This window comes from Manacus candei, unplaced genomic scaffold, assembly GCF_025592945.1.
Source record: "Manacus candei isolate 608988 ecotype Guabito, Panama unplaced genomic scaffold, ASM2559294v1 h1tg000071l, whole genome shotgun sequence".
Lineage (NCBI taxonomy): Eukaryota > Metazoa > Chordata > Aves > Passeriformes > Pipridae > Manacus > Manacus candei.
In genome coordinates, this window is record NW_026138119.1 from 10899206 (window position 1) to 10919883 (window position 20678).

At 60.0% G+C, this 20678-nt stretch overlaps 3 protein-coding genes across 5 annotated transcripts; 1 reads left to right on the forward strand and 2 right to left on the reverse strand.

The window, feature by feature from the left end:
- Positions 1 to 856: 856 nt before the first annotated feature.
- Positions 857 to 3115, reverse strand: LOC127480163 (uncharacterized). Its single transcript, XM_051808035.1, has one exon. The coding sequence runs from the start codon at positions 2451 to 2453 to the stop codon at positions 1494 to 1496; it is 960 nt and encodes a 319-aa protein (XP_051663995.1). The 5' UTR covers positions 2454 to 3115; the 3' UTR covers positions 857 to 1493.
- A 1345-nt stretch (positions 3116 to 4460) lies between these two features.
- NDOR1 (NADPH dependent diflavin oxidoreductase 1) lies at positions 4461 to 19626 on the reverse strand. Of its 3 annotated transcripts, none has more exons than XM_051807965.1 (15): positions 19512 to 19626; positions 18279 to 18413; positions 17357 to 17434; positions 16971 to 17068; positions 16099 to 16197; positions 15371 to 15472; positions 14683 to 14889; positions 14190 to 14311; positions 12998 to 13218; positions 12494 to 12601; positions 11685 to 11799; positions 10600 to 10746; positions 9847 to 9965; positions 7310 to 7404; positions 4461 to 4666 (listed from the first exon to the last, which is right to left on the reverse strand). In XM_051807965.1, exons 1-15 carry the CDS (start codon positions 19512 to 19514, stop codon positions 4522 to 4524), a joined length of 1794 nt encoding a protein of 597 aa, XP_051663925.1. In that variant the 5' UTR covers positions 19515 to 19626; the 3' UTR covers positions 4461 to 4521. The 3 variants fall into 3 exon arrangements, with proteins under 3 accessions (XP_051663925.1, XP_051663927.1, XP_051663926.1); XM_051807966.1 differs by lacking the exon at positions 4461 to 4666 and adding an exon at positions 4677 to 5221; XM_051807967.1 differs by lacking the exon at positions 18279 to 18413 and having other exon boundaries at positions 19512 to 19595.
- Positions 19627 to 19648: 22 nt separating this feature from the next.
- TMEM203 (transmembrane protein 203) lies at positions 19649 to 20454 on the forward strand. Its single transcript, XM_051808063.1, has one exon. It carries the CDS (start codon positions 19774 to 19776, stop codon positions 20182 to 20184), a length of 411 nt encoding a protein of 136 aa, XP_051664023.1. The 5' UTR covers positions 19649 to 19773; the 3' UTR covers positions 20185 to 20454.
- The last annotated feature ends 224 nt before the right edge of the window (positions 20455 to 20678 follow it).

A 20678-nucleotide genomic window follows, 5' to 3' on the forward strand; every position in this document is an offset into this window, starting at 1 on the left:
CATGGCAGCGCTGACACTGGGAGTGGCACGAGTGCCCTTGCAAAGCCCAAGCCCAAATCTCTGCCCCCACAGGCACAAGGACATGTGTCCCACGGGCACAAGGACATATGTTTCCTGCAGGGCTGTGTGGGCAGGGCAGTGCTCACTCCTCACTGACCTGGTTCCCTGTGCAGGAGGAAGGGGAAGGGGGTGGAGGGTGCTGTGTGGTCCCCCACAGCCACAGGCCTGGGGAGGTGCCCACGGTGTGTTTCCAGGGGAGAAGGGCAAAGCTGAGACATGTGGATGGTTGCACAAGCCCACCATGGCTGGGCAGGAGGACAGGGAACAGCAGTATCACCAGTCCCTCAGCAGGGATGGGCAGGTGGGGATGGGGAGGGGTGACAGCCCAGGGGGGTGATTTGCACAGGGTCTGTGCAGAGCCTTGGCACGGCACCCAGAGGAGCCCAGCAGTGATAAATACAGAGCAGCACATCCCAGGCTGTGACCACGGGTGCCAGCACCCCCCAAATGGTATCCTGGGGGGATCTCGAGGGTCTGACAACTCTCTGCCACCCACTACCAGCCCAAAGGTGGTTGAAAGCCTGGAGGTATCCCCATCCCTGTCCCCTTAGGGTACAGGTGCCCCCAAGGAGTGTCAAGGAGCAAGGGTGCAGAGGAGCTGCACTGTGACTCGGGCACTGCCTGGCTGGGACAGGACCCCCATCTGAGCCCGGCTGCCCAGCCAGAGGCAGAGCCCAGACCCTGCTCAGCCCTGGGGCACTCCTGTTCCACGGCAGCCATGGGCAGGTCCCACATGGGCATGGCCCCAGTGCCGCTCACCACAGGCTCCTCCACCCGTGTGCTGCAGGGACAGAGCCGTGTTTGCTCTCTTATCTGCCTGAAGGGCACGGCCTGAGCACAGGCCGGCACGGCACGGCAGGGGCTGGGAGGTGCCGGGTGGGGTGGGCACCCCTCTCAGGGTGGTTGGGGATCACTGGCTGTGCCCGTCCCCTCCTTGTGTCACCACTGGGCCCCAAGGGGACAATGCTCAGCCTGGACCAAGCACTGAACTCAGTTGGACATGGCTGTGGTACAAATGCCGGTTGTATTTCCAATCCATGCTGGGGAATCCCAGGCTGTCTGTCATGGGTGTGGGTGGCACAGCCCACGGCACAGTCCTGCTCTGCCTGCAGAGCCCCTGTGGTTCCCAGCCCTGTGCCAGGGAAGTTCCCAGTGCAGGAAGGGGTCCCACTCCATCTGCCCTTTGCTGCTCCAGTGCTGTGTCTCCTGGTGCCCCGTGGGGCACAGGTGCTGCCCAGCTTCGGGGTTGCCTCCCTTGGCTGTCTGCTCCAGCTCCTCCGCTGCCTCAACCACTCCGGGCTCACCGGCAGCGCCAGGTCAGGGTCACAGGCCTGTTTCCAGCTGGCACCACAACCCAATTGCAGCCCTGGGGCAGAGCAGGAGCAGGGCTCCTCTCCCCACACACAGTTCAGCCTGGGGGCACCAACCCAGCGCTATTTATCGAGGATGAGGAAGAGAATCACCATGAGGACGATGGGGAGGAAGATGAGGAGCAAGCTGAGCATCTCTGCCGCCAGCAGCAGCGCCAGGAGCAGGAGGTAGCAGCAGCGGCAGCGGCGCTCCAGCCGCGCCAGCCCGTGGATGAGGCAGGGCGGGTACCGGACACAGGGCAGGCACCCGAACATGCGGCTGGTGTGGAAGCGCACCTGGAAGCGATGCTCGAGGGCACCGGCCAGGCCGGGGCGCCGGGGCGGCAGGGCGGGGGGCCGAGGGGTGGCCAGGGTGCCGGGGGAGCCGGGCTGGGTGTGCAGCAGGAGCAGCTCCTCTTGCAGCTTGCAGATCTCCCACTCCAGCATGGGTGTCTTCTGGCGGCAGATGGGGCAGCGCACGCGGCCGAACTCGGCGCCGGCGGCCGTGTCCATGATGGTGCGCAGGCAGGCGCGGCACAGCCCGTGGCTGCAGTTCAGCAGGGCCGGTTTGTGCCGCTGGTCGTCGTAGGGCTCCGTGCAGATGGGGCACTCGTCCTCACTGCCCGCCAGCACGCGGCACGGCTCCACTGCCACCGCCATCTCATCGCTCGACATCGCCTCTTCCTTGCCAAAGAGGCTCAGGATGGAGCTGGAGGCGCTTTCCATGCTGGGAGACACCCCCCATGGTGCTGGGCTCTCCTTGTGGGGCGGGATGGGGCTGGTGGTGGTGGCAGCAGGAGGGTCCTGCCCTGCAGGTGGCTCGTCATGCCCAGGCAGGAGTGGTTCCGTTGCATCCTCCGCTGGCGGTGGGTTCCAGTGTCCCCAGGCAGCAGCAGACACCTCTCCACAGAGTTGGGGTTGCTCCCCAGGGTCCCGTGGCCCCACAGTCTCACTCTCACCCCACTGCTTGGCACAGCCTTCCCCACTAGCCGTCTGCACAGACTGGGGCCCAGGCTCTGCCTCCTCGCCTGCTGCTGCCTCCATGAGGACAGCAGCTCCAAGGCCACCCCCCTCACCCACCACCTCCCGAGGCCCCTTGGGGCTGGGCGCAGGATGTGGGTGCTGCTCCAGGGCAGCAGGTAGCCTTCAGCACGGCTGCCAGAAGGGTTTGGAGGCAGCAACATGTGCACAGAGTCCCACCATCCCTCTGGCGCAGTTTGGGGCACCCTCCCAGACCGAAGGGTCAGGAGCCATCAAAACAGGGTGTACCCCCATCATCCTCACCGACAGAACACCCCAAGAGGGGCATCACCATGAGCATCCAACAGCCTCTTCTTCCTCCTCCTCCTCCTCCCCAGCACCAACGCAGTCCTGACCCGCCACGGTCCGGCGGAGAGGACGCGCTGGGCGCTGCCTGCCCTGCCAGGAGGGGTGCAGGCGTGGCGGGCACCCGCACAGGCAGCTGCCTCCTGCTGCGGGCCAGGCAGGGCTGGGGCCGAGCCTGGCTCTAACCAGTCTGGTTTGTCAGCTTCTGGAAGCGGCTCAAATGCAGCAGCCCGGGGCAGGAAGCCATGCCCGCGCCAATCAGCTCCCGCCGGAGCCGGGGAGGAGCCGGGCCCACGGCCGCCTCTTCGCCTCGCCCAGCACAAATGGAGCCACCTCTGCGGCCAGTGGTCCCCACACCCCTGCCCCTGGGCACGGCAGCATGGGCCCCTCCAGTACAGCCCCCCAGCTCAGAGACCAGCACAGCCTCCCCGCACTGCTCCTGTGCTCAGCCAGCACAGCCTCCCAGCACAAGCCCTGTGTTCCCCCAGCACTGTCTCCCCGCTCAGAGACAGTACAGCCACCCAGCACGGGCCCTGTGCTGCTCCAGTCCAGCTCCCTATGCCCCAGGTCAGTCCCTGTGCTGGGCCATCTCTCCCTGCCATATCCCACAAGCAGTTTGCAGGGCTTGGAAGGAAGTATCCTGCCTGGATGAGGGGATGGTGTCACCAGCATGATGACTGCCATGCAGGAGCTCTGCACTGTCCCCCGGGGCTGTCCCTGGGCCATGGGGATACTCAGTCCAGCCAGGGGCTGCAAGTGCAAGAGCTCCTCAGGGCAAAGTAGAGGGGTGGGGAGCCCCAAAACCACCCTGTTCCCCCTCCCTGTGGTGCCAGAGCTCGAGCAATGCCCTGGGGCTCTGCTCTCCCCTGCAAGACCCCATGACTCGGAGCGTGGGAGGGTGGCTGGGTCACAGGTGTGGTGTGGCATCGCTGTCTCTTCCTGTCCCAGCCTGCTCCCAGGGACTGTCCCTGGCTGATTCATGCTCTGGGTCCTAATTGCTATTTACATGGTGGCACCCAGTTTGCTGAACTGGGGAAGGAAGGTGGTGGCACTGGTCCCACTGGGACATTGGCAGGGCCAGGAGGGTGCACAACCCCAAGGCTGTAGGGAAAGGGCTGGAAGCAGCTCCCAGGATGGGGTGGAGGACAGATGCAGCAGAGCAGGGAAGGCAATAACTCAGCAGGAGCTGGCACACAGAGCTCAGACCTCAGCATTAAGCAGGCTCAGGATGATGAACTGGCGGCAGAGAGAGAGGGATCGAGGCTTCCTCCTCTGCCTGTCCCTGCTGGCCTTGGCCACTGGAGACAGGGGGAACAGGTCTGTCCAGGCAGCCTCCTCCTGCAGCAAACGCTGCTGACTAATGCCAGGGTGGAGAGACTTCCATGCAACAGTTCACTTCCTCTGGGCCCTACCTCAAACAGTGGCCACTGCCATTGCTGGCTCCAGCAATGCCCAGCAGTGCTGCCCACCCTTCATGGAGACCAACGGGGCTGGAGCCCCTGGGACAGCAGATCAGCCAGCAGCATCCCCCCAGAGACCCCTGACCTCTGCTCCAGCGGAGATTGGGCATGGGGAGCCAGACACAGCCCCCAGGAGACAGCCCCCTCCCACCCACCTCCCACCCTGCTGCCATCAGGGAAGGGCTGGTTGGGTAAATCCACCCCCTCAGACAGGCCTCTGCCCAGGCTGGGGTAACCCCAGCCCAAGGAAGATGCCAGAGGCAGATCACTGTGCTGGCTCCTTTATTCAGACAGTTTGTGGGGAAGGGGGAGGCAGGGAGCCAGGCTTAGGACCAGGTTTCAGACTGGAAGCGCTGGGACCGTTCCAGGGCTGCTAAATGCTCCTCTGCTTCCGAGGGCGACAGGCCACCCTCCAGCTGCAGCACTGACTGCAGGGCCTCGGCCACCGCCACCGGCATCTGCTTGGCATTCCTGGGGACAGAGCAAGGGCACAATGCAGTGAGAAAGGAAAACCAGGGGCAGCACCCCAGTGCTCTGGGATCAGGGGGCAGCAGGGCAGTGAGAATCTGTCTCACCCTGCCACATGGGCTGCCTGGCACGGGATAAACGACAGGCTTGTCATCCTACCCCTCCCTCGAGAGCAGCCCCATTATCCACAGAGCTTCCCAGTGCAGGCATTTGCAGTACCCAGACCTCGGGGAAGGAGCATCACAGCTCGGCAGCCTGAACTGCAGCCCCACATGGCTCCATTTGCCAGCATCCTCATTAGAGGGACACAAGGAATATGCATAGAGTTGGAATTTATTGGCAGGAGGGCAGGAAACTGTCCTTTCATCCCAGGAATCACTCAAAGTCAAACATGTCTGATCCTGAGCTGGGTAAGACACTGCTGGGAAGGAGCAGCCGCTCCCGTCCTGCTGCTGCCAGCTCTCAGGAAATCCAAGATGATTGGTTTGATGGTGACATTTGGAACTGAAGCCAGTTCAAACCTCAAAATAAGAGAAATAGAGGAGAAGACACGAGCCCCTGTGCAAAAAATACCCAAATAGAATTCAATGCTTTCAAGCACAATTATTTCTTAGGGGATATCAGAAATTCAGACTTTTTTTCCTGGATAGAGTTTCATTTGATGAACTGCCTGTGCGACAAAAAAAAAAACATCTAATAAAAAATTTCCCAGGCTGCTCCAATTGGCACGAGCATCTGGCAACGTCCTTGCTGTTTCCCAAGAACAAGGCAGAATTCTGACTTGCTGTTTGAAGCTGATTAACATCCCAAAATACTCAGAAAGGAGGTCTTCTTTTTTTGGAAGAGTCTATTGTTTCTGAGTCAGGCAGTGATATGCAAGTACAAGATAATGGAGCTGGGCTTTGTGATGGAAAACATGTCAAATAGCTATTTTTTTTCAGAAAAAGAGAGACATTTTCAACCTTTTTGCCCCTGGGCAAGGCAAGCTGGGAACAATTCTGTAGCAGATACAGCCCTGGCTCCCCAGAGCTGGCCTGGCTGAAGGCAGACATGCCCCAGGGACACTGCTCAGGGACACTCAGCTCAGGACTCACTTTATCTTAGTCTGGCTGAAACTCTGAATACTGTTTTTAGGGGGGAAAAGGCCATTTTCGGGCTTGCCCACCTGCACCTTCCTGTCTGGCACCCCACAGGCAGTTCAGAATCTGTGGGCCAGGAAAGGGAAGGGTGATCCTGGGAGTCTTTCCACATAGTGTGGGCTGTTCAGTAGGGGAGGGACAGTGCCCTCTGCAAGTGGACACTTGTACAGGGAGGACAAGGATCCCACCTGCCTGATGGGGGCTGAGGGACACCCTGTGCTAGGGACAAGGCCCTCAGCCTCAGAGCAACCCCGACACCCAAAACACCATCCTCATGGCCACCCAAAATCCTGCCATAGGGACAGTTGTGCAAGCCCTGTTCTTTCCAAGACATTGATCCTCTTTTGGGAGCCCCCGGGGTATCTCTGTCAGCACCAGAAAGTAGGGAATAGGATCAAAGAAGAACAGTAGGAAAGGGGATGGAAGAAGGACCCAACAGCTGCCCAATAGTCTCAGCATTTAGTCTGTGGATAGTGGCACAACTCACGTCCCAAGTGCAGCAAACCTGAAGCCCAGATCCAAGGGTAGGAGGGCCCAGTTTGGGGTAAGGGCCCAGGAAGCCCTGCAGTGCAGTGAGGCCCGGCAGCACAGGCAGCAGTGCAGGCAGCAGTGACAGACAGTGTGGCGGGAGACCTGGCCTCCACTTCCTGGGCAGTAAACAAGAATCTCCCTCTCCCAGGAATGCAGCAAGGCCAGTCTGGCCCCACGAGGTGCTGGGTAAGTTCCTGCTGTTGCACAGGACAGGCAGGAAGGAGCCTCCTGCAATTGCTGCTCGTGTCGACAGCAAGGCCCAGGTTTGCACAGCCCTTTCCAGGTCACAGGGTGCACCACAAACACCATCACCAGCCTCTTGCCAGCTCAAGAGCCCAAAGCATTTCACAACCCTCACCCTGGGCAATGGGGAGCAGTCCCCTCTCCTCCCTGTTGTGCAGGGAGTCACGAGGGCAGGCAGGTCAAGGGCTCTGCCCAGGAAAAGAGGCACAGAGCTCAGAGCAGAGCTGCCAATGCTCTGCCTCCAAAGACCAGACTCCACCTTTGGCCAGCAGTTCAAGATGTCCAGCTAGTCCAAGACAACCACCTGGAGAATGACTGTGCTGTCAAAGGAGACTGGCTGTGGTGCCAGTCTTGTCCCTGCCCCGGGAGGCAGTTTTGCGTGTGAAGAGCCAGACAGAACATGCCGGGGGTCCCAAAGCTGTTGCTCTGGAGCCCTGGTATATTATGCTTTCAAAGCCTTCTGCCCACATGAGTGGCCATGGGCACCACACAACCCTTTTCTCTGATTTCAAGTGAGAAACAACCCTCTGAGCCCAGGGTTTACAGAGCAGGACACAGGGAGAGGAGGAACGAGCTGTCCCTCTGCAGCAGCCACTGCAGCCCGCAGGGACCTGTCGGGGTACGGGGTGTGCTCACCCCAGGGGCTGAGCCGAGGGAATGTCTCCAAGCAGGTGGAGAAGCAGCAACACGCAGCCCCACTTCCCCAGTCCCTGCGCAGAGACCCCTCACTCACCCAGCCAGGTAGACATGAGCATTCCCAGTGCTCAGCAGCTCCCACACCAGCCTCCGGTTCTCCTGGATGCGGTGCTGAACATAAACCTTCTCCTCCTGCGGGTAAACAGGGCACTGAGCCTGCCAGCCCTGGCAGCAGCCACAGCTCCTGCTCTCAGGACTCTTCTCAAGGGCTGTTTGCAAGGGCTCAGGACAGCACAGCCCCCCAGAGCAGGGGCACTGGGAAAGCAGTTGGATCAATGACCACACAGGGAAGGGGAACCCCACATCTGATGTCAGTGCGCTGAGATGGGCTGGAGGGAAATCGGTGCAGCAGCAGGAGCTTCAGTGAGGACAAAGTAGCCCTCCCAACTCTTTAGGTGTCCACTGGCCAGGACCATGAGGTGGGAAGGCCCCATGAGGATTTCCTTCCTGCCCTCTCCCCTTTTCTCCCAGCACAGGCAGAGGAGGCTCTGTGGCCTCCCTGTGCCAAATTTCCTGCAGGATAGGGACCCTTCCCCACACCCCTGGCTGCTGCAGACCTGAAACATCTTGGAAGGGCAGAAAGCTTGGAGGGATGGCCTTGGTCCCATTCCCTGCCTCTCCACTGTGCTCAGGGACTGGCTTTTGGCACAGTACAGCCCAACTAAGGAGAGTTCCCAAAGGGTTAATCCTCAAGACTTCAAGAATCCAAGCAACTGCCTACAGCCCTGGCTCCTGCCCAAGAGAACACCATTGCTAACGTGCCTGAACTCACTGCTGGCCCAGAAGGCTCCTGTGACAAGGGGACACTGTGATGAAGGCCAGGTCCCGTGCTGGGCATCCTACTACACCCGGTTCTGCACAGCAGTGAGCTGAGCCACAGGCACAGCCCCCTCCCCACACCCCCTCCCCACACCCAGCCCCAACGCCAGCACGGCTCTCGTTGTGGCTCAGGGCCCTGTGTGCTGCAGGCTGGAGGTGTGTGTGGGAACAACCCTGAGCAGCACCAGCCCTGGCTGTCACAGGAGCTGGTCCCCACGTGGGCAGCAGGTCCCACAGCCCCACTGGCTGATTGCACTGGAGTGCCAGGTCGACCTGGGCACGGCTCCACAGCTCTGAGTGGTGATGCCCATCACGAGCACCTCAGCTCTCAGCTCTGCCTCACATCATTAACAGTAATGAGCTGAGTGCTGCCAGAGGCCCTGCCAGCCAGGCTGGGGCTCTCAGGGGGTCATTTAAGGACCTGCAACTGCCCAGAAACCAGAGCACTCCAGTGACAAACTGGAGTCACAGTGTCTCAGCTAAACCCTGGGGCATCCTGCTCAGAGTTAGAGGCAGCCACGTTAGGCTGGGATCAGTCTGCACCATGATGTGACAGGAGGTCAATGCAAAGGGCACCTTAAGAGAGAAGAGGGAAATCCTGCTCAGCTATGGAGCATCTCAGCCCCTGCCTGGCTCTTTGACAACAAAATTTTTGATGAGTTAAGGGCTGTGGTATCTCCTGAAGCCCAAGGTACAACGGCCCAATGCAGCTCATCCCACCTGGCTGTGCTCCTGCTCACCTCCCGGCACGGCTCAGGGGCAGGAGACTCTCAGGACAAAGTGCTTTGGCCTGTGAAGCAGGAAGGGACTCCCATGGGAGTCCCATCCCTCCAGAGTCTGTGAGGGCAGGACGTGGCTCTGGCAGCTCTCTAGACTCCGGGAGCAGCAGGTCCCCCCTTCACTGGTCAACCAAGAACCCTCTGCAGTGCTGCTCCTGTTCATCACAGACTTGGAAAGCCTTCACAGAAGCATCCAGCTCATGCCTTACAAGTGAGTGCATAAAAGATGCTGGACTCATGTCAACACATGCACACAGTCAGGAGAAAGGGCTGGTGCAGCTGAGCTACAGTACGATCCCCATTCCCTTTTTATCAGATCTCTGTTCCAAAGCCAGGTTGAGCTTTCAGTGCCATCAAGGGACAGGGCAAGGCAGTGAAACAGAACCCCAGCTCAGGGAGCCTCTCTGGCAGCATAAAAAGCCCTGCAGCCCTGAGAATGAGAGCTTCTCACCACAGACACTCTCTAGGAAACCAGGGAGCAAAGTGGGGGGCTGAGTTGTGGGGATGCTTGTACCTACAGGGAACTTTCTCCTGGATGGCTGAGACTTGGGGAGAGCTGGCACAGAGGTCAAGCTCCCTGGGCTCAGTCACTGCTCAGAGGGACACAGTGAGAAGGGTGGTACTTAACCAAGGAAAATTATTGCCTGGTAACCCTCCGAGAGGCTTGTGAGCCTTTTATCACTCACGTGGTCCAGCCAAGCAAAGCTGGCTAATGCCTTATCTGCTCCAGTGCTCTCCAGCCCCATACCAGCAGTCTTTCCAGTCACACATGTCCCGGCAGGGCCCTGGCACTGCAGAGCTGGGGGGCAAATGCCAGCCAGCACCGAGGTGTGTGGGGGAGTGAGGTGACGCTGTGCCACCCCACTAGATTCCTCACAGGCCATGCCAACAGCTACAGGGGACAGACACACTGACAGAGTCTCATCAGTGCTGGCTGAGACACTTCTGTATCCACCCTCCTCCTCTGGGAACTAACCTGGTCCCTGGAGAAGGCTGTGAAGAGTGTCAGGAAGCCCTTTGCCACCAGCTCTTCCCACTCTGCCTGGCAGTAGAAGTCCTTGGATTTCTGTCGACAGCCAAAGAAGAGGCAGTTCCCTGCAGAGAGCAGAGCACAGGGGCTGTGCTGGGAGGACCGAATGCCCTGTGAGTGCTGGGCACTGCTGCTGCCCACGGGACCTGGGGCTGAGAGCAGAGGCTTCCACCTCTCTGCTGCACCTGCCTGGCAGCCCAGGCCTGGAAGAGCCAGGAGCCACGTGAGCATGAAGCCAAGTGACCTGTGGCAACCAGAAGCCCCTGTGTACTGGAAAAGCAGGAGGTGGGGAGCAGGTAGAGCAAAAATTGTCCCCCAAGGCTGCCTGTTCCCCTCCACCAGCCTCAGCTTCCTGCTGAGACTCATGGCTGAGTCAGGGGAATGAGAATGGGACAAGGGCAGAGGCACAACTCCTTGTGCAGGAGCAGATGAGCTCAGTAACCCATCTTCATTCTCAGAGAGCCAAGGAAGCCTCTGCAGAACCCTACGCTGACCTACCCTGAGCTGCCCTGCAGCACAGGCTGCACACACAGGCTCTGGTCCTCACCTGCCCCTGAGCCCAGCTTGCTCCCACTCAAACACAGCAAACCCTGCACCCGTCCACACCCTCACGAGCCCCCAGTCCCTCCTTGCTGTCTGCTGACACAGACCTGTCTGCAGCGAGGGGCACCCCAAATCCCTCCCAGGACCACCCCTCACCTCTACGTCCCTGTGCCACCCGCTCCTGTATCGCTGCTCGGAAAGGTGCCACCCCTGTGCCAGGGCCAATCATGATCACAGGGGTGGCAGGGTCAGCTGGGAACTTCATTCCTCCTTTCTTCACCCAAAGAGGCACCCGGACATCACCTGCAAACAAACAGACTGAATAGCATCACTCCACCATCCCTGCCCCTGGCACAGCCTGCAGAGGGGGAGCCAGGCATCCAGCTCTTCCAGGATGCTCCAGACATGAACAGCACCTGGCTCACCACCCCAAGCACCAAGGGCACACCCTGTGCGTGTGAAAAGTGCTTCAGCTGTCTCAGCATCTCCTCTGCAAGAACCTGAGTGAACCCCAGGGCAAGGCAAGAGCCCCTCAGCACCCGGGCTGTGGGACAGCCTTCTCCTCACACAGCCCGTGCCAGGGAGGACAGCAGGGAAGGCAGGCAGAGATCCCAACCTGGCTGGATGGAAGGGAGGCCACACTTAACTCATCTGGGTGAAGAGCCCCATGGAGGTACTCTGAGAAGCCCCTGTCTTGCCCTGGACCCATACAGAGGAATTCTCTACAACTCTGCAGTTGGGAGACCCCATGAGGTTGTCACATTTGCGTGGGGACCCACTGGAGGTGGTTTGTGGTTGGAGCAGATGAGCAGCACACACAGGCTTTGCAGGACGGGGTGGATGTGCTCAAAGGAAGGACCAGCCTTCCCAGAGCTGGGGCTGTGGGGCTGGAGGTGTCCAGCAGTCAGAATATTACCAGCTCCAGGACACCAGGAGCAGCCATCAGGGGGACAGCAGGGCACACTTGGGAGCAGGAGGGTCAAGCAGCTGGGAGAAAACCAGGAGCTCAGAGGACGCTAGAGGAGCACACCATGCTCTGAAGATGGGAGCAGCAAGGAAGAACAGCTACCTGTGAGTTCAGCTTATCCTGCCAAGCAAGTGTGCTCCAGCCCCCACGGAGGTGGTGCTCCAGCCAGGACCCAGGCAGCTCCAGCACGTGGCCAGCACACACACAGCTCCACCAAGGTCCCAAGGGGTCACTGCTGGGTGCTGTGACAAGCACACAGAGTCCAAGCAATTACCTTGCTCTGGATTGAGAGAAGCCAGCCAGGTAGAGCAGAGCCCACGGCGGGGTTTGCTGAGCCGTGTCTTGTACTGCACCACTGCCATGAGGATCTGGATCCTGTCAGGGTGAGCCTGTGTCCAGACAAGAGCCACGAGAAATGAGGAGATACCCAGCACAGTTTCACAGGAAGGGCCCAGCACCTCCTCCAGGGACAAAACCTGCGCCCAGCTCCTGCCAGGGTGCCTGCAACACTCATCCTAGCCCAAAACAGCCACTTAGAATGGAGCACGCCCTTGCCCAAAACCTTTCCAATGGTTTTTCCCAGAGCAGCACTGCTGCAGGAATGCTCTGCACAGTTGTCAACAGTGACAGTGACTGTCCAAGCCAAGAGGCCCCCATGGAGGACAAATCCAGCCGTGCATTGGGCTGATGTCTGCCAGCACCGGGGCCAGGTCCCACTGCCACCTCCCGGCAGCACAGGGAGCAGCACTCCTGCTTGCCAGGGCCACCCGGGGCACTCCCAGCCTTCACGGCACCACATCCCACTGCTTCTGCTGACAAGGACACCAGACCTCTGAGGAGCAGTGGGACAGCACTTACTGGGCTGCAGGAGAGCAAGTGCCCTAATCTGGAGGCTGGCACAGCCCTGAGGTTGGCACCAGCAGGTCAGGCTGCTGCAGACTCACTACAGAGCAGGGGTTTGGGTGGGCTGTGGGTGTTCAGGGGCCTGGGAGTAGTGCTTGGACACCCAAGGCATGCACAGCCAGCCCAGGCCATACCCCCAGCTTAGAGCCTGACACGAGGCCTAAAGGGCTGAGCTCTTACCAGCAGGGAGGAGGCGATGGAGAAGGCACGGGGTCTGATGCGAGGGATGAGATCCAGCAGGTAATCGGCTGGAATGGCACATGTGGTGTGAGGGAAATCCCACAGGGCCTGCAAAGCCAAGAGGGGTGAGGCCTGCTGCATCCCAGAAGACAACCTGTATCCCCCTAGAAGGCAGCCTGCCTGTTCTCAGTGTGCCAGAGGCTGTCCCACATGGCTGTGCCACGCTGCCCTCAACCAGAGGCACCCCACCGGGCACCTCTGAGCACCAACCACCCAACTGTGTTCATTGCCCTCTGCCTCCCAGGCTGCAGCAGAGAGCCCACCTCAGAGCGAGAAGGATCTACAGCTGGTCTTAACTGCCAGTGGAAATTCACAGACACTTCATAAAGAGGGTGAAGTAGATTAAATTCCCCAGCCAAGAAATTATGGCTGATCATCTGCCTGGGTGCTTTCTGGCCTGGCACAGCCCCCATGGAGCAGGTGTGCCCTGCTGCCCAGCCTCACCTCCAGCGTGGTCCTGCGGGGCCGGTTGCAGTAGCTGTACAGCTCCTCCTGGCCCTGAGCAGAGCTGAACTCCTGCAGCTTCTCCCGCTCCAGCTCGTTGGTGGAGAAGTAGGAGAGGAGCTCGAAGAAGGAGCGCCGTGGCACGCAGGAGATGTCCAGGTAGTGGGTGACCAGGTGCCGGATGGTGCAGGGCTGTGGTAAGAGGGGAGGGAGGGATGTGCCTGCAAGGCAAGGCAGCAGGGAGAGCTCAGGGCCAGCCCCGGGGCCGGATGCCTGGCACTGCCTGTCCCCACACCAGGGCAGCCCTGCTGCCTGTGGGCACCCACACACTGCACCAATGCCCCAGTGGAGCCAACTTCAGCTCCCACTGCTCCCACTGTGGGGCCTCACTCCCTCCTGCTCTCCCCAGTTTGCTTTTCAAGCCCACAGGTTTGGCAACAGAGGAAGTCAGTGGTGTTCAGCTGTCCCTTGCTTTTGGGAAGTGCTTTGGGATAATGCCTTATCCATATGGCTCCCACCCATTCTGCACACAATGCAGTGGAAATAACCAGTAGTGTCATGTGTCAGCCTGTCCTTGTTTCCTTTGTACGTCCCAAGGGTGTGAGGAGCAGCCTGAATTTTTCTTGGGCTTGCCTGCCAGGCAAAAATTCCAGCACGGACAGGCACAGGAAAGGTGGAAGGGGAGTAGGTGCTCAGGAGACAGGAGAGAAAACTGTCCCAATTCTGTTGAGACTGCAGAGCCACCAAGGGCTGAGGGGCCTCCAAGGGGTTTCTCTGGTTTTGGAGCTCATTTGTGGCTGCAGAAGCACCTGCAGGAGGTCCGTGGGGTTAAAGTAGAGTGGGGAGACCTGCACTCCCCTTACAAGGAAGCACAGGTTTCCCGACCTGGGTCTGGGGCTGAGGAGGCTGCAGGATCCTCCCCACCCTGTGCAAGGCGCTGCCAAGGCACAAGGCCCAGGTGGAATTCCTCCCACAGTCACCCTGACCCTGTGCAGGATGCACACGATCACAGCACTGGGAGAGAAGGACAGTCCCCATACTGCCAGACAGGCAGGTGTCCTGCATCCATCTGACACTCCCAACTCCATGAACCAGGTCTACAGCAAAGGAAGAGCAGAGCTGCAGGCTGGGCCAGTGCTCAGGGGCTGCCCTGTCCCAGCAGGAAGGGAAAGGAGCAGTGGGCAGGACCTACCAGGCTCCGTGGGCTTCAGCACAAAGTGTCTGTCTGGGTCCAGGCGCAGGAGCTGGCAAAACTGCTGCACGTCCTCGGGGCAGTTCTGGGGCTGGATCATCACCACGTCCCCTGCACTGAACCTGTGGATGCAGCAGGAGCTGCTGAGCACAGCCCCGGGGCAGAGCCACAGGGAAGAGCCATGGGGCATAGCCATGGGGCAAAGCCACAGCCATGGCATGTCCACCCCGACCAGCAACCACATCAGGGGAGGCTAATTCCCAGTGTCACCAGCGTGCTCTCTTATTGACAGGCAAGGAGAACTGGTCCATGGGCAGGACCCCCACTGCCACACACCCCTGACTTTGTCATGGAGGGGGACCACGCAGCAGGGACCACGTCCTCAGGGCTGCAACATCACATATTAGTGGAGACAGGGAGTGGTAGAGGAGGGCAGGCTATAGGAGACCTGGTCCCACAGGACAAAGCTTGGGGGAGTGAGGGAAATGCTCACGTGATCGCCGAGCCCGTGATGTCGAACTCGATGAGCCGGACGTCCTGGAAGTGGGACTGTGCCGTGACCCGCTGGTTGGACACCACAGGGGCAGCGAAGGGACGGAGCTCGGAGGGAACAGCCCTGAGCGCTGTCGGCTGGAGAAGGGCACCCTCGGGGGGTGGGGAGTCCTCAGGCAGGTAGTGCAGGGTGTATTTTGGGGGCAGGCTGTGGAGAGGAGAGCAATGCAGTGGTTACTCCACGCCACAGCTCCTCTGCTGCTCCAAGGCGAGGCCTGGAGTTTCCCACTGCATCCACCACCCATCATCCCTGTTCCCCAGAGCTGGCTTTGTAAGGGAATGCAATGCAGACTGCCAGGAGATTCCAAAGTCTCCAGAACAGGCAGAGGGAGGCTGGCTGGGCACACACACTCTGCCAGGGGCAGAGGCACATCAGGATGGCAAGATGGGCACAACCTGGCTGGGGCAGCTGACACACACCCGCGGGGGACAAAGGGACACACCATCCAGAGAGAAGTGGGCCACCAGTGGCCAAAGAACAAGGAACACTTGGGACACCAGTAGCTGTGTGGGAAGGGTTCCTGGTCAAAGCAGAGCACATCTCCACTCTGGAGAACAGCCAAGGAAGTGTGGCATTGCACAGCAGCCAGTCCCTGCTGGGGCCCACCCTGCCCACCCTCTGCACCCACCGTGTGTCTGGGCTGATGATCTCAAGGCCAGGAGGGAGAGGATACAAAGCGAGGATCTTGTCCCATAAGGCCACAAGCCATGGATCAACCACTGCATCCGGCCTGCAAGAGGGAAATTCAGGCTGCAGCAGAACAACATCACCCCTTAGGGCCCAAGCCCTGCTACCCCTGCACCTGCCCAATGCTGCTCCCCTTGCACTGCACAGTCACCCCAGGCTGTTCCCTTACAGCTTCAGGTCTGGGAGGAAACATGTCTCAGACACTCTAAGCACTCACTTGCTCTATGGGGCCCAACCACTGACACCTGAACAGAAGCACAAGCCCCCTGAGCACCACCTGTGGCCATCACCAATTCCATGACCCACACAGAGCCTCTGCCCCATGCCAGGTGAGCACAGGTCAGGCTGCTGCAGGCACGTGGCTGTGTGACACAGCCATTCCCCGCTCTGAACAGGACTGGAGCTGAGCCAGGAGATGCTGGCACATCCTGGGGGTCGTGGGACACCCTGGAAAAGCAGGTGACCCAGGTCCTGGCACAGAAGCGTTATGAGCAGAAATCAGCACGTTCACAGAGCTGCTGGAGCAGCCCCGTGGTGGGAGCAGCACACTGCTGTTCCCCAGGCACAGCAGGGCTGTGTGTAAAGCACACAGAGCCCTGCCAGCAGCCCAAGGACAGAGCTGTAGTGCACCCCAGGGCTCCCCCTGCCACACCTCCCCATGGCTCTTACCCCAGATCATGCTGGTCATCTCCCAAGGCCACTGGCAGCAGCGGGTTGCCCCCAAGCTGTAGCACCCGTTTGTGCAGCTTCTTTGCAACAAAATTAAACCTAAGCAGAAAATAACACAGCTGTGAAGGCAGGGCTGCTCCAGCAGCACAGTAGGCAGTGCCCACAGAAGCCAGCACCTGCTGCCAGGGCCACAGGAGCAGCACAGAGGCAGCAACAGAACCTGGCCTGTGCCCTGCCCAGTCTGTGCCCGAACCTAGGGCAGCTCACAGGAGCAGTTGCTTGCCACTTGCTGGGCCTCAAGGGCTGTGCCTAGCTCCCAGAAGGGACTTATGGAGGTCCTGCTTCCCTTCAGGGACTCAGAACACTTCCTTCACTCCAGCCCTTCACTGCCCCATGGAGCTCTGGCACGCCTACCCCTCCCACCACAGCTCTTTCAGGCACATGGGAACAATCTTTTGGGATAGAACTGGTACCAACAGGGCTGGCTGCCATTTGTGTTTGATGTCTCCTGTTGCCTTGGCCCACTGGCAAGTGGCACAGCCTGTACTGTGGCACAAAGTTGCTTCCCTGCAGTTCAGATGGAAAACTGAATGGCTGCAACAAATGACTGACACCTGATGTCAGACCCACTGCAGCAAACGACCTGCTTGGAGAGGCTGGGGGGGGAGAAATGGGCAGAAGCCTAATTCCTGAGATTTGGGAGGGACACAGGCTGGTAGAGCAAGGATTTTTAAGGCTGGTGGGAATTTCATTTCATTTCATCCAGAGTCAGGCTCTGTCTCCCCCCACCCCCTCCATTCTCCAGCCACTCTGGTCCCTCCCGCAGCCAGAGCTGCTCGGAGCAGCCATCCAGGGGCTGCAGAACTGCTTACTTGGGGTAGGATGAGTCGCCAAGGCCCAGCACGGCGTAGTCCAGCTGGCACAGGGACCCGGGCGGCAGGTTCTTCCGGAACAGAAACCGCCAGAACATCTACGGAGGACACGGCCGGGGAGTCCTGCTGCTGCCCAGGCAGCCTGCCCTGCCTGCCAGCCCCCAGATCCCTGCTCTGCCCCCATCGGGCCCATCCTGAACCCCAACACAGGGGGGAGCAATCCTGCAGAGGTGGCCTCTGAAAGCCCCCTCACCAGCTCCCTGCTCATGTCCCATGAGAGGTGACTGGTGCTCCCCCCTCCAAAAACAATCACTGCTCAAGCTGCTTCTAGAGAGAATTCCCTGGATCAGGAACATAAAAGCAAGATGGACAGGAATATGTCCTACCTTCATGTTATCGGGTGGGTCTCCCTGGCCGGTGGTTGCACACACAAACACCACCAGTGGCTCATGGATGAGGTTGGCCTGTGGGCACAGACATGGAGAAGCATGTCCAGGTCAGCAGCCTACAAACTGCTCTAGGAGAGCTGAGGGTGTTCACCTGGAGAAGAGAAGGCTCCAGGGAGACCTGAGAGCCCCTTCCAGCGCATAAAGGGGCTCCAGGAGAGCTGGAGACTTGGGGCAAGGGATGGAGGGACAGAACAAGGGGGAATGGCTTCCCACTGGCAGAGGGCAGGGTTAGATGGGATATTGGGAAGGAAATGTTGGCTGTGAGGGTGGGGAGGCCCTGGCACAGGTTGCCCAGAGAAGCTGTGGCTGCCCCTGGATCGCTGGAAGTGTCCAAGGCCAGGTTGGACGGGGCTTGGAGCAACCTGTTCTAGTGGAAGGTGTCCGTGCCCATGGCAGGGGGTGGAATTGGATGATCTTTAAGGTTCCTCCCAACCCAAACCCTTGTGTCATTCTATGAAATACGTGTCCTGACTGTCCTCACATGGCTGCCCACACCACAGTGAGCTCCCAGACTGACCACGCTTGGAATAAAACCCACAGCCCCGCGTGGCACGAACTCCTCCATAGGCCCTGCAGCAGCATCTGCTGCCCACCCACTCCCTGCAGCACCAGCCCCTCACCTGGCAGGGAAACGCTGAGTGTCTGTGACTCCATCCCAGGAGTCCTTGCTCCCTTTACCCACCTGAGTTAAGGGAGCTGAGTTAAGCACAAGCTGCCCCCAGGGAGGGCACAGAGCCAGGCCCTGGTGACACACAGCAGATCACAGCAAGTGTGGAGGATGCCCAAGTGGCAGAAATGGGGCTGGTGGGGATGGAGCAGGAGCAGCAGTGCCCAGAGTCCCCTGTGTGTCCCATCTCACCAGGTCACAGCTGTCCAGGGCCTCCACCCTGCACTGCAGGTGCCGGCGCGTGGCCTCTCTCCCGATCCTCTCCGCCATGTCTTGGGCCGTCCCCGTCTGGCTGCCAAAGAGAACGAGGAGCTTCCGTTCTGCCATCTGCAAAGACAAACCAGAGCCACCACCCAGAGGGGAAAGGGGGCTGGGGGGGCAGAGCTGGGCCTGCCCTGGGCCCAGCAGCACCAACCCCACCCAAAGGAGCACCAGGGACTGGGGCTCAAGGTGACATGTGTGGGGCTGACACAGCAAACAGCCCAGGGGTGTGAATAGCTGGGATCCAGCACTGGGATACAAGTCTCGTGGGCTCTCTTCCCACCCCTGCACAGCGCTGAGGGATTAACGCCGTGTCCTCGCCTGCAGGAGCAGCAGAGACACACTGTGCTCCTTGTCCCCACTGCCCGGGCATGGAGGGACTAAAATGCACATCCCGGCTCATTTAACTGCCCTCATCCCCACAGGGTAAGTGCAGCCCTGGGATCGGTTGTTCCCCATTGCTGGTTTTAACTTTCCTGCCCTATGAATCCCCCTCACTTGAAGGGGCCTGGGGAAGAGCCTGGAGCTCAGAGACAGAGAAAGGTGTGATCAGACACACACTGCTCTCAGCCACACTGCCAAAGAGCAAGGCCCTGTGTGTGACAGGGAATCCTGCAGGGAATCCAGCCCAGAGGGATGTCTGAGCTGCAAACGGCTGCTGTCACCATGTGCCCATAGAATACTAACAATAAATTACATGATAATAATAAAAAAAAAAATCACAGAATCACAGACTGATCTGGGTTGGGAGGGAGCTTCACATTCATCCCATTCCACATCCTGCCATGGGAACGGACACCTTCCACTAGAACAGGTTGCTCCAAGCCCTGTCCAACCTGGCCTTGGACACTTCCAACGATCCAGGGGCAGCCACAGCTTCTCTGGGCAACCTGTGCCAGGGCCTCCCCACCCTCACAGCCAACAATTCCTTCCCAATATCCCATCTAGCCCTGCCCTCTGGCAGTGGGAATAAATTCCCCCTTGTCCTGTCCCCAGTCCCTCTCCAGCTCTCCTGGAGCCCCTGTAGGCACGGGAAGGGGCTCTGAGCTCTCCTGGATCCTTCCCTTCTCCAGGTGAACCCCCCGGTTTTCCAAGCCCGTCCCCAGGGCAGAGGGGCCGCAGGGATCGGGACCCTTGGGGGACCTCCCGGCTCTCCGGACTCACCATGGACCGGCCCCATCCCGCCGTGACGTCACCACAGTGCGACCGCTCCCCGTGACGTCACACAGCGGCTGAGGGGACCCCCGCCCGTTCCGCATTCCCTGTGACGTCATCAACCACCGCGCCCCTTTGACGTCATCGCCGCGCGCCGCCCCGCGCCGGGCGGGCCGAGCCCCGGGCGGGTCGGGCCCGGTGCCCCGGACAGGGCCGGTGCCCCGGACAGGGCCGGTGCCGCTCCCCGGCTCTGCCCCGCGCCCCCCGGACCATGCTGTTCTCCCTGCGGGAGCTCGTGCAGTGGTTGGGCTTCGCCACGTTCGAGCTGCTGCTGCACGCGCTGGCCCTGCTCGCCTTTACGGTGCTGCTCGTGCTCAAGGTGGACGGCGCGGCCGCCGCGCTCTCCTGGTGGGTCGTGTTCGTGCCCTTCTTCGCCGCCGACGGGCTCAGCACCTACTTCACCACCATCGTGTCCGTGCGGCTGTTCCAGGACGGCGAGAAGCGCCTGGCGGTGCTGCGGCTCTTCTGGATCCTCACCATCCTCAGCCTCAAGTTCGTGTTCGAGATGCTGCTGTGCCAGAAGCTGGTGGAGCACACGCGGGAGCTCTGGTACGGGCTCATCATGTCGCCCGTTTTCATCCTGCTCCAGCTGCTCATGATCCGGGCCTGCCGTGTGAACTGAGGGTCCCCGCGGGGACGGGGGGACGGGCCCGGGCCTCAGGCTCCCCTCGGCGTTATCCCTGTGCAGAGGGCGGCGACAGGCTGTGACAGGCTGTGACAGGCTGGTCGGTGCCCCATCTCGCTGCCGTGCCACAGAGCACCACATTCCCCCAAAAGCTCCCGTTGTGCCGCGTTCCTGTTTCAGCCCTCCCAGCCCCCGTGTTGTCCTGCCCTGCGAGCGCTGCTGGGTGTGCCAGTTATTTTATTGTAAAATAAAAGTGCGTTGAAGGATTGGGGTTCATTTAAAACTTTTTCCATAGAAAGCAGTTGTGCCTAAAACTGCCGCTTTGAGAGCAGGAATTGCCTGGAGGGTGGGTGGGTGCTGCAGATCCCTTCATACCCCCCAGACCTCTGCCCTGCCCTACAGCAAAGCTCATTGATTCCCATCTGTCCCCTCACTTCCCTGAGCACTTCATCCCGTCAGAGCTCTCTCAGAGTTTTGTGGGGCTGTGCTGT

Excerpts from the sequence above, each read along its gene's own strand:
- LOC127480163 (XM_051808035.1), bottom strand. The coding sequence starts at position 2,453 with ATGGAGGCAGCAGCAGGCGAGGAGGCAGAGCCTGGGCCCCAGTCTGTG.
- NDOR1 (XM_051807965.1), bottom strand. Across the intron at positions 16,198-16,970 it reads GGCGACTCATCCTACCCCAA|GTTTAATTTTGTTGCAAAGA; the intron begins GTAAGCAGTTCT and ends TTTTCTGCTTAG. Across the intron at positions 14,890-15,370 it reads ATCATCAGCCCAGACACACG|CCTGCCCCCAAAATACACCC; the intron begins GTGGGTGCAGAG and ends TCCTCTCCACAG.
- TMEM203 (XM_051808063.1), top strand. The coding sequence starts at position 19,774 with ATGCTGTTCTCCCTGCGGGAGCTCGTGCAGTGGTTGGGCTTCGCCACG.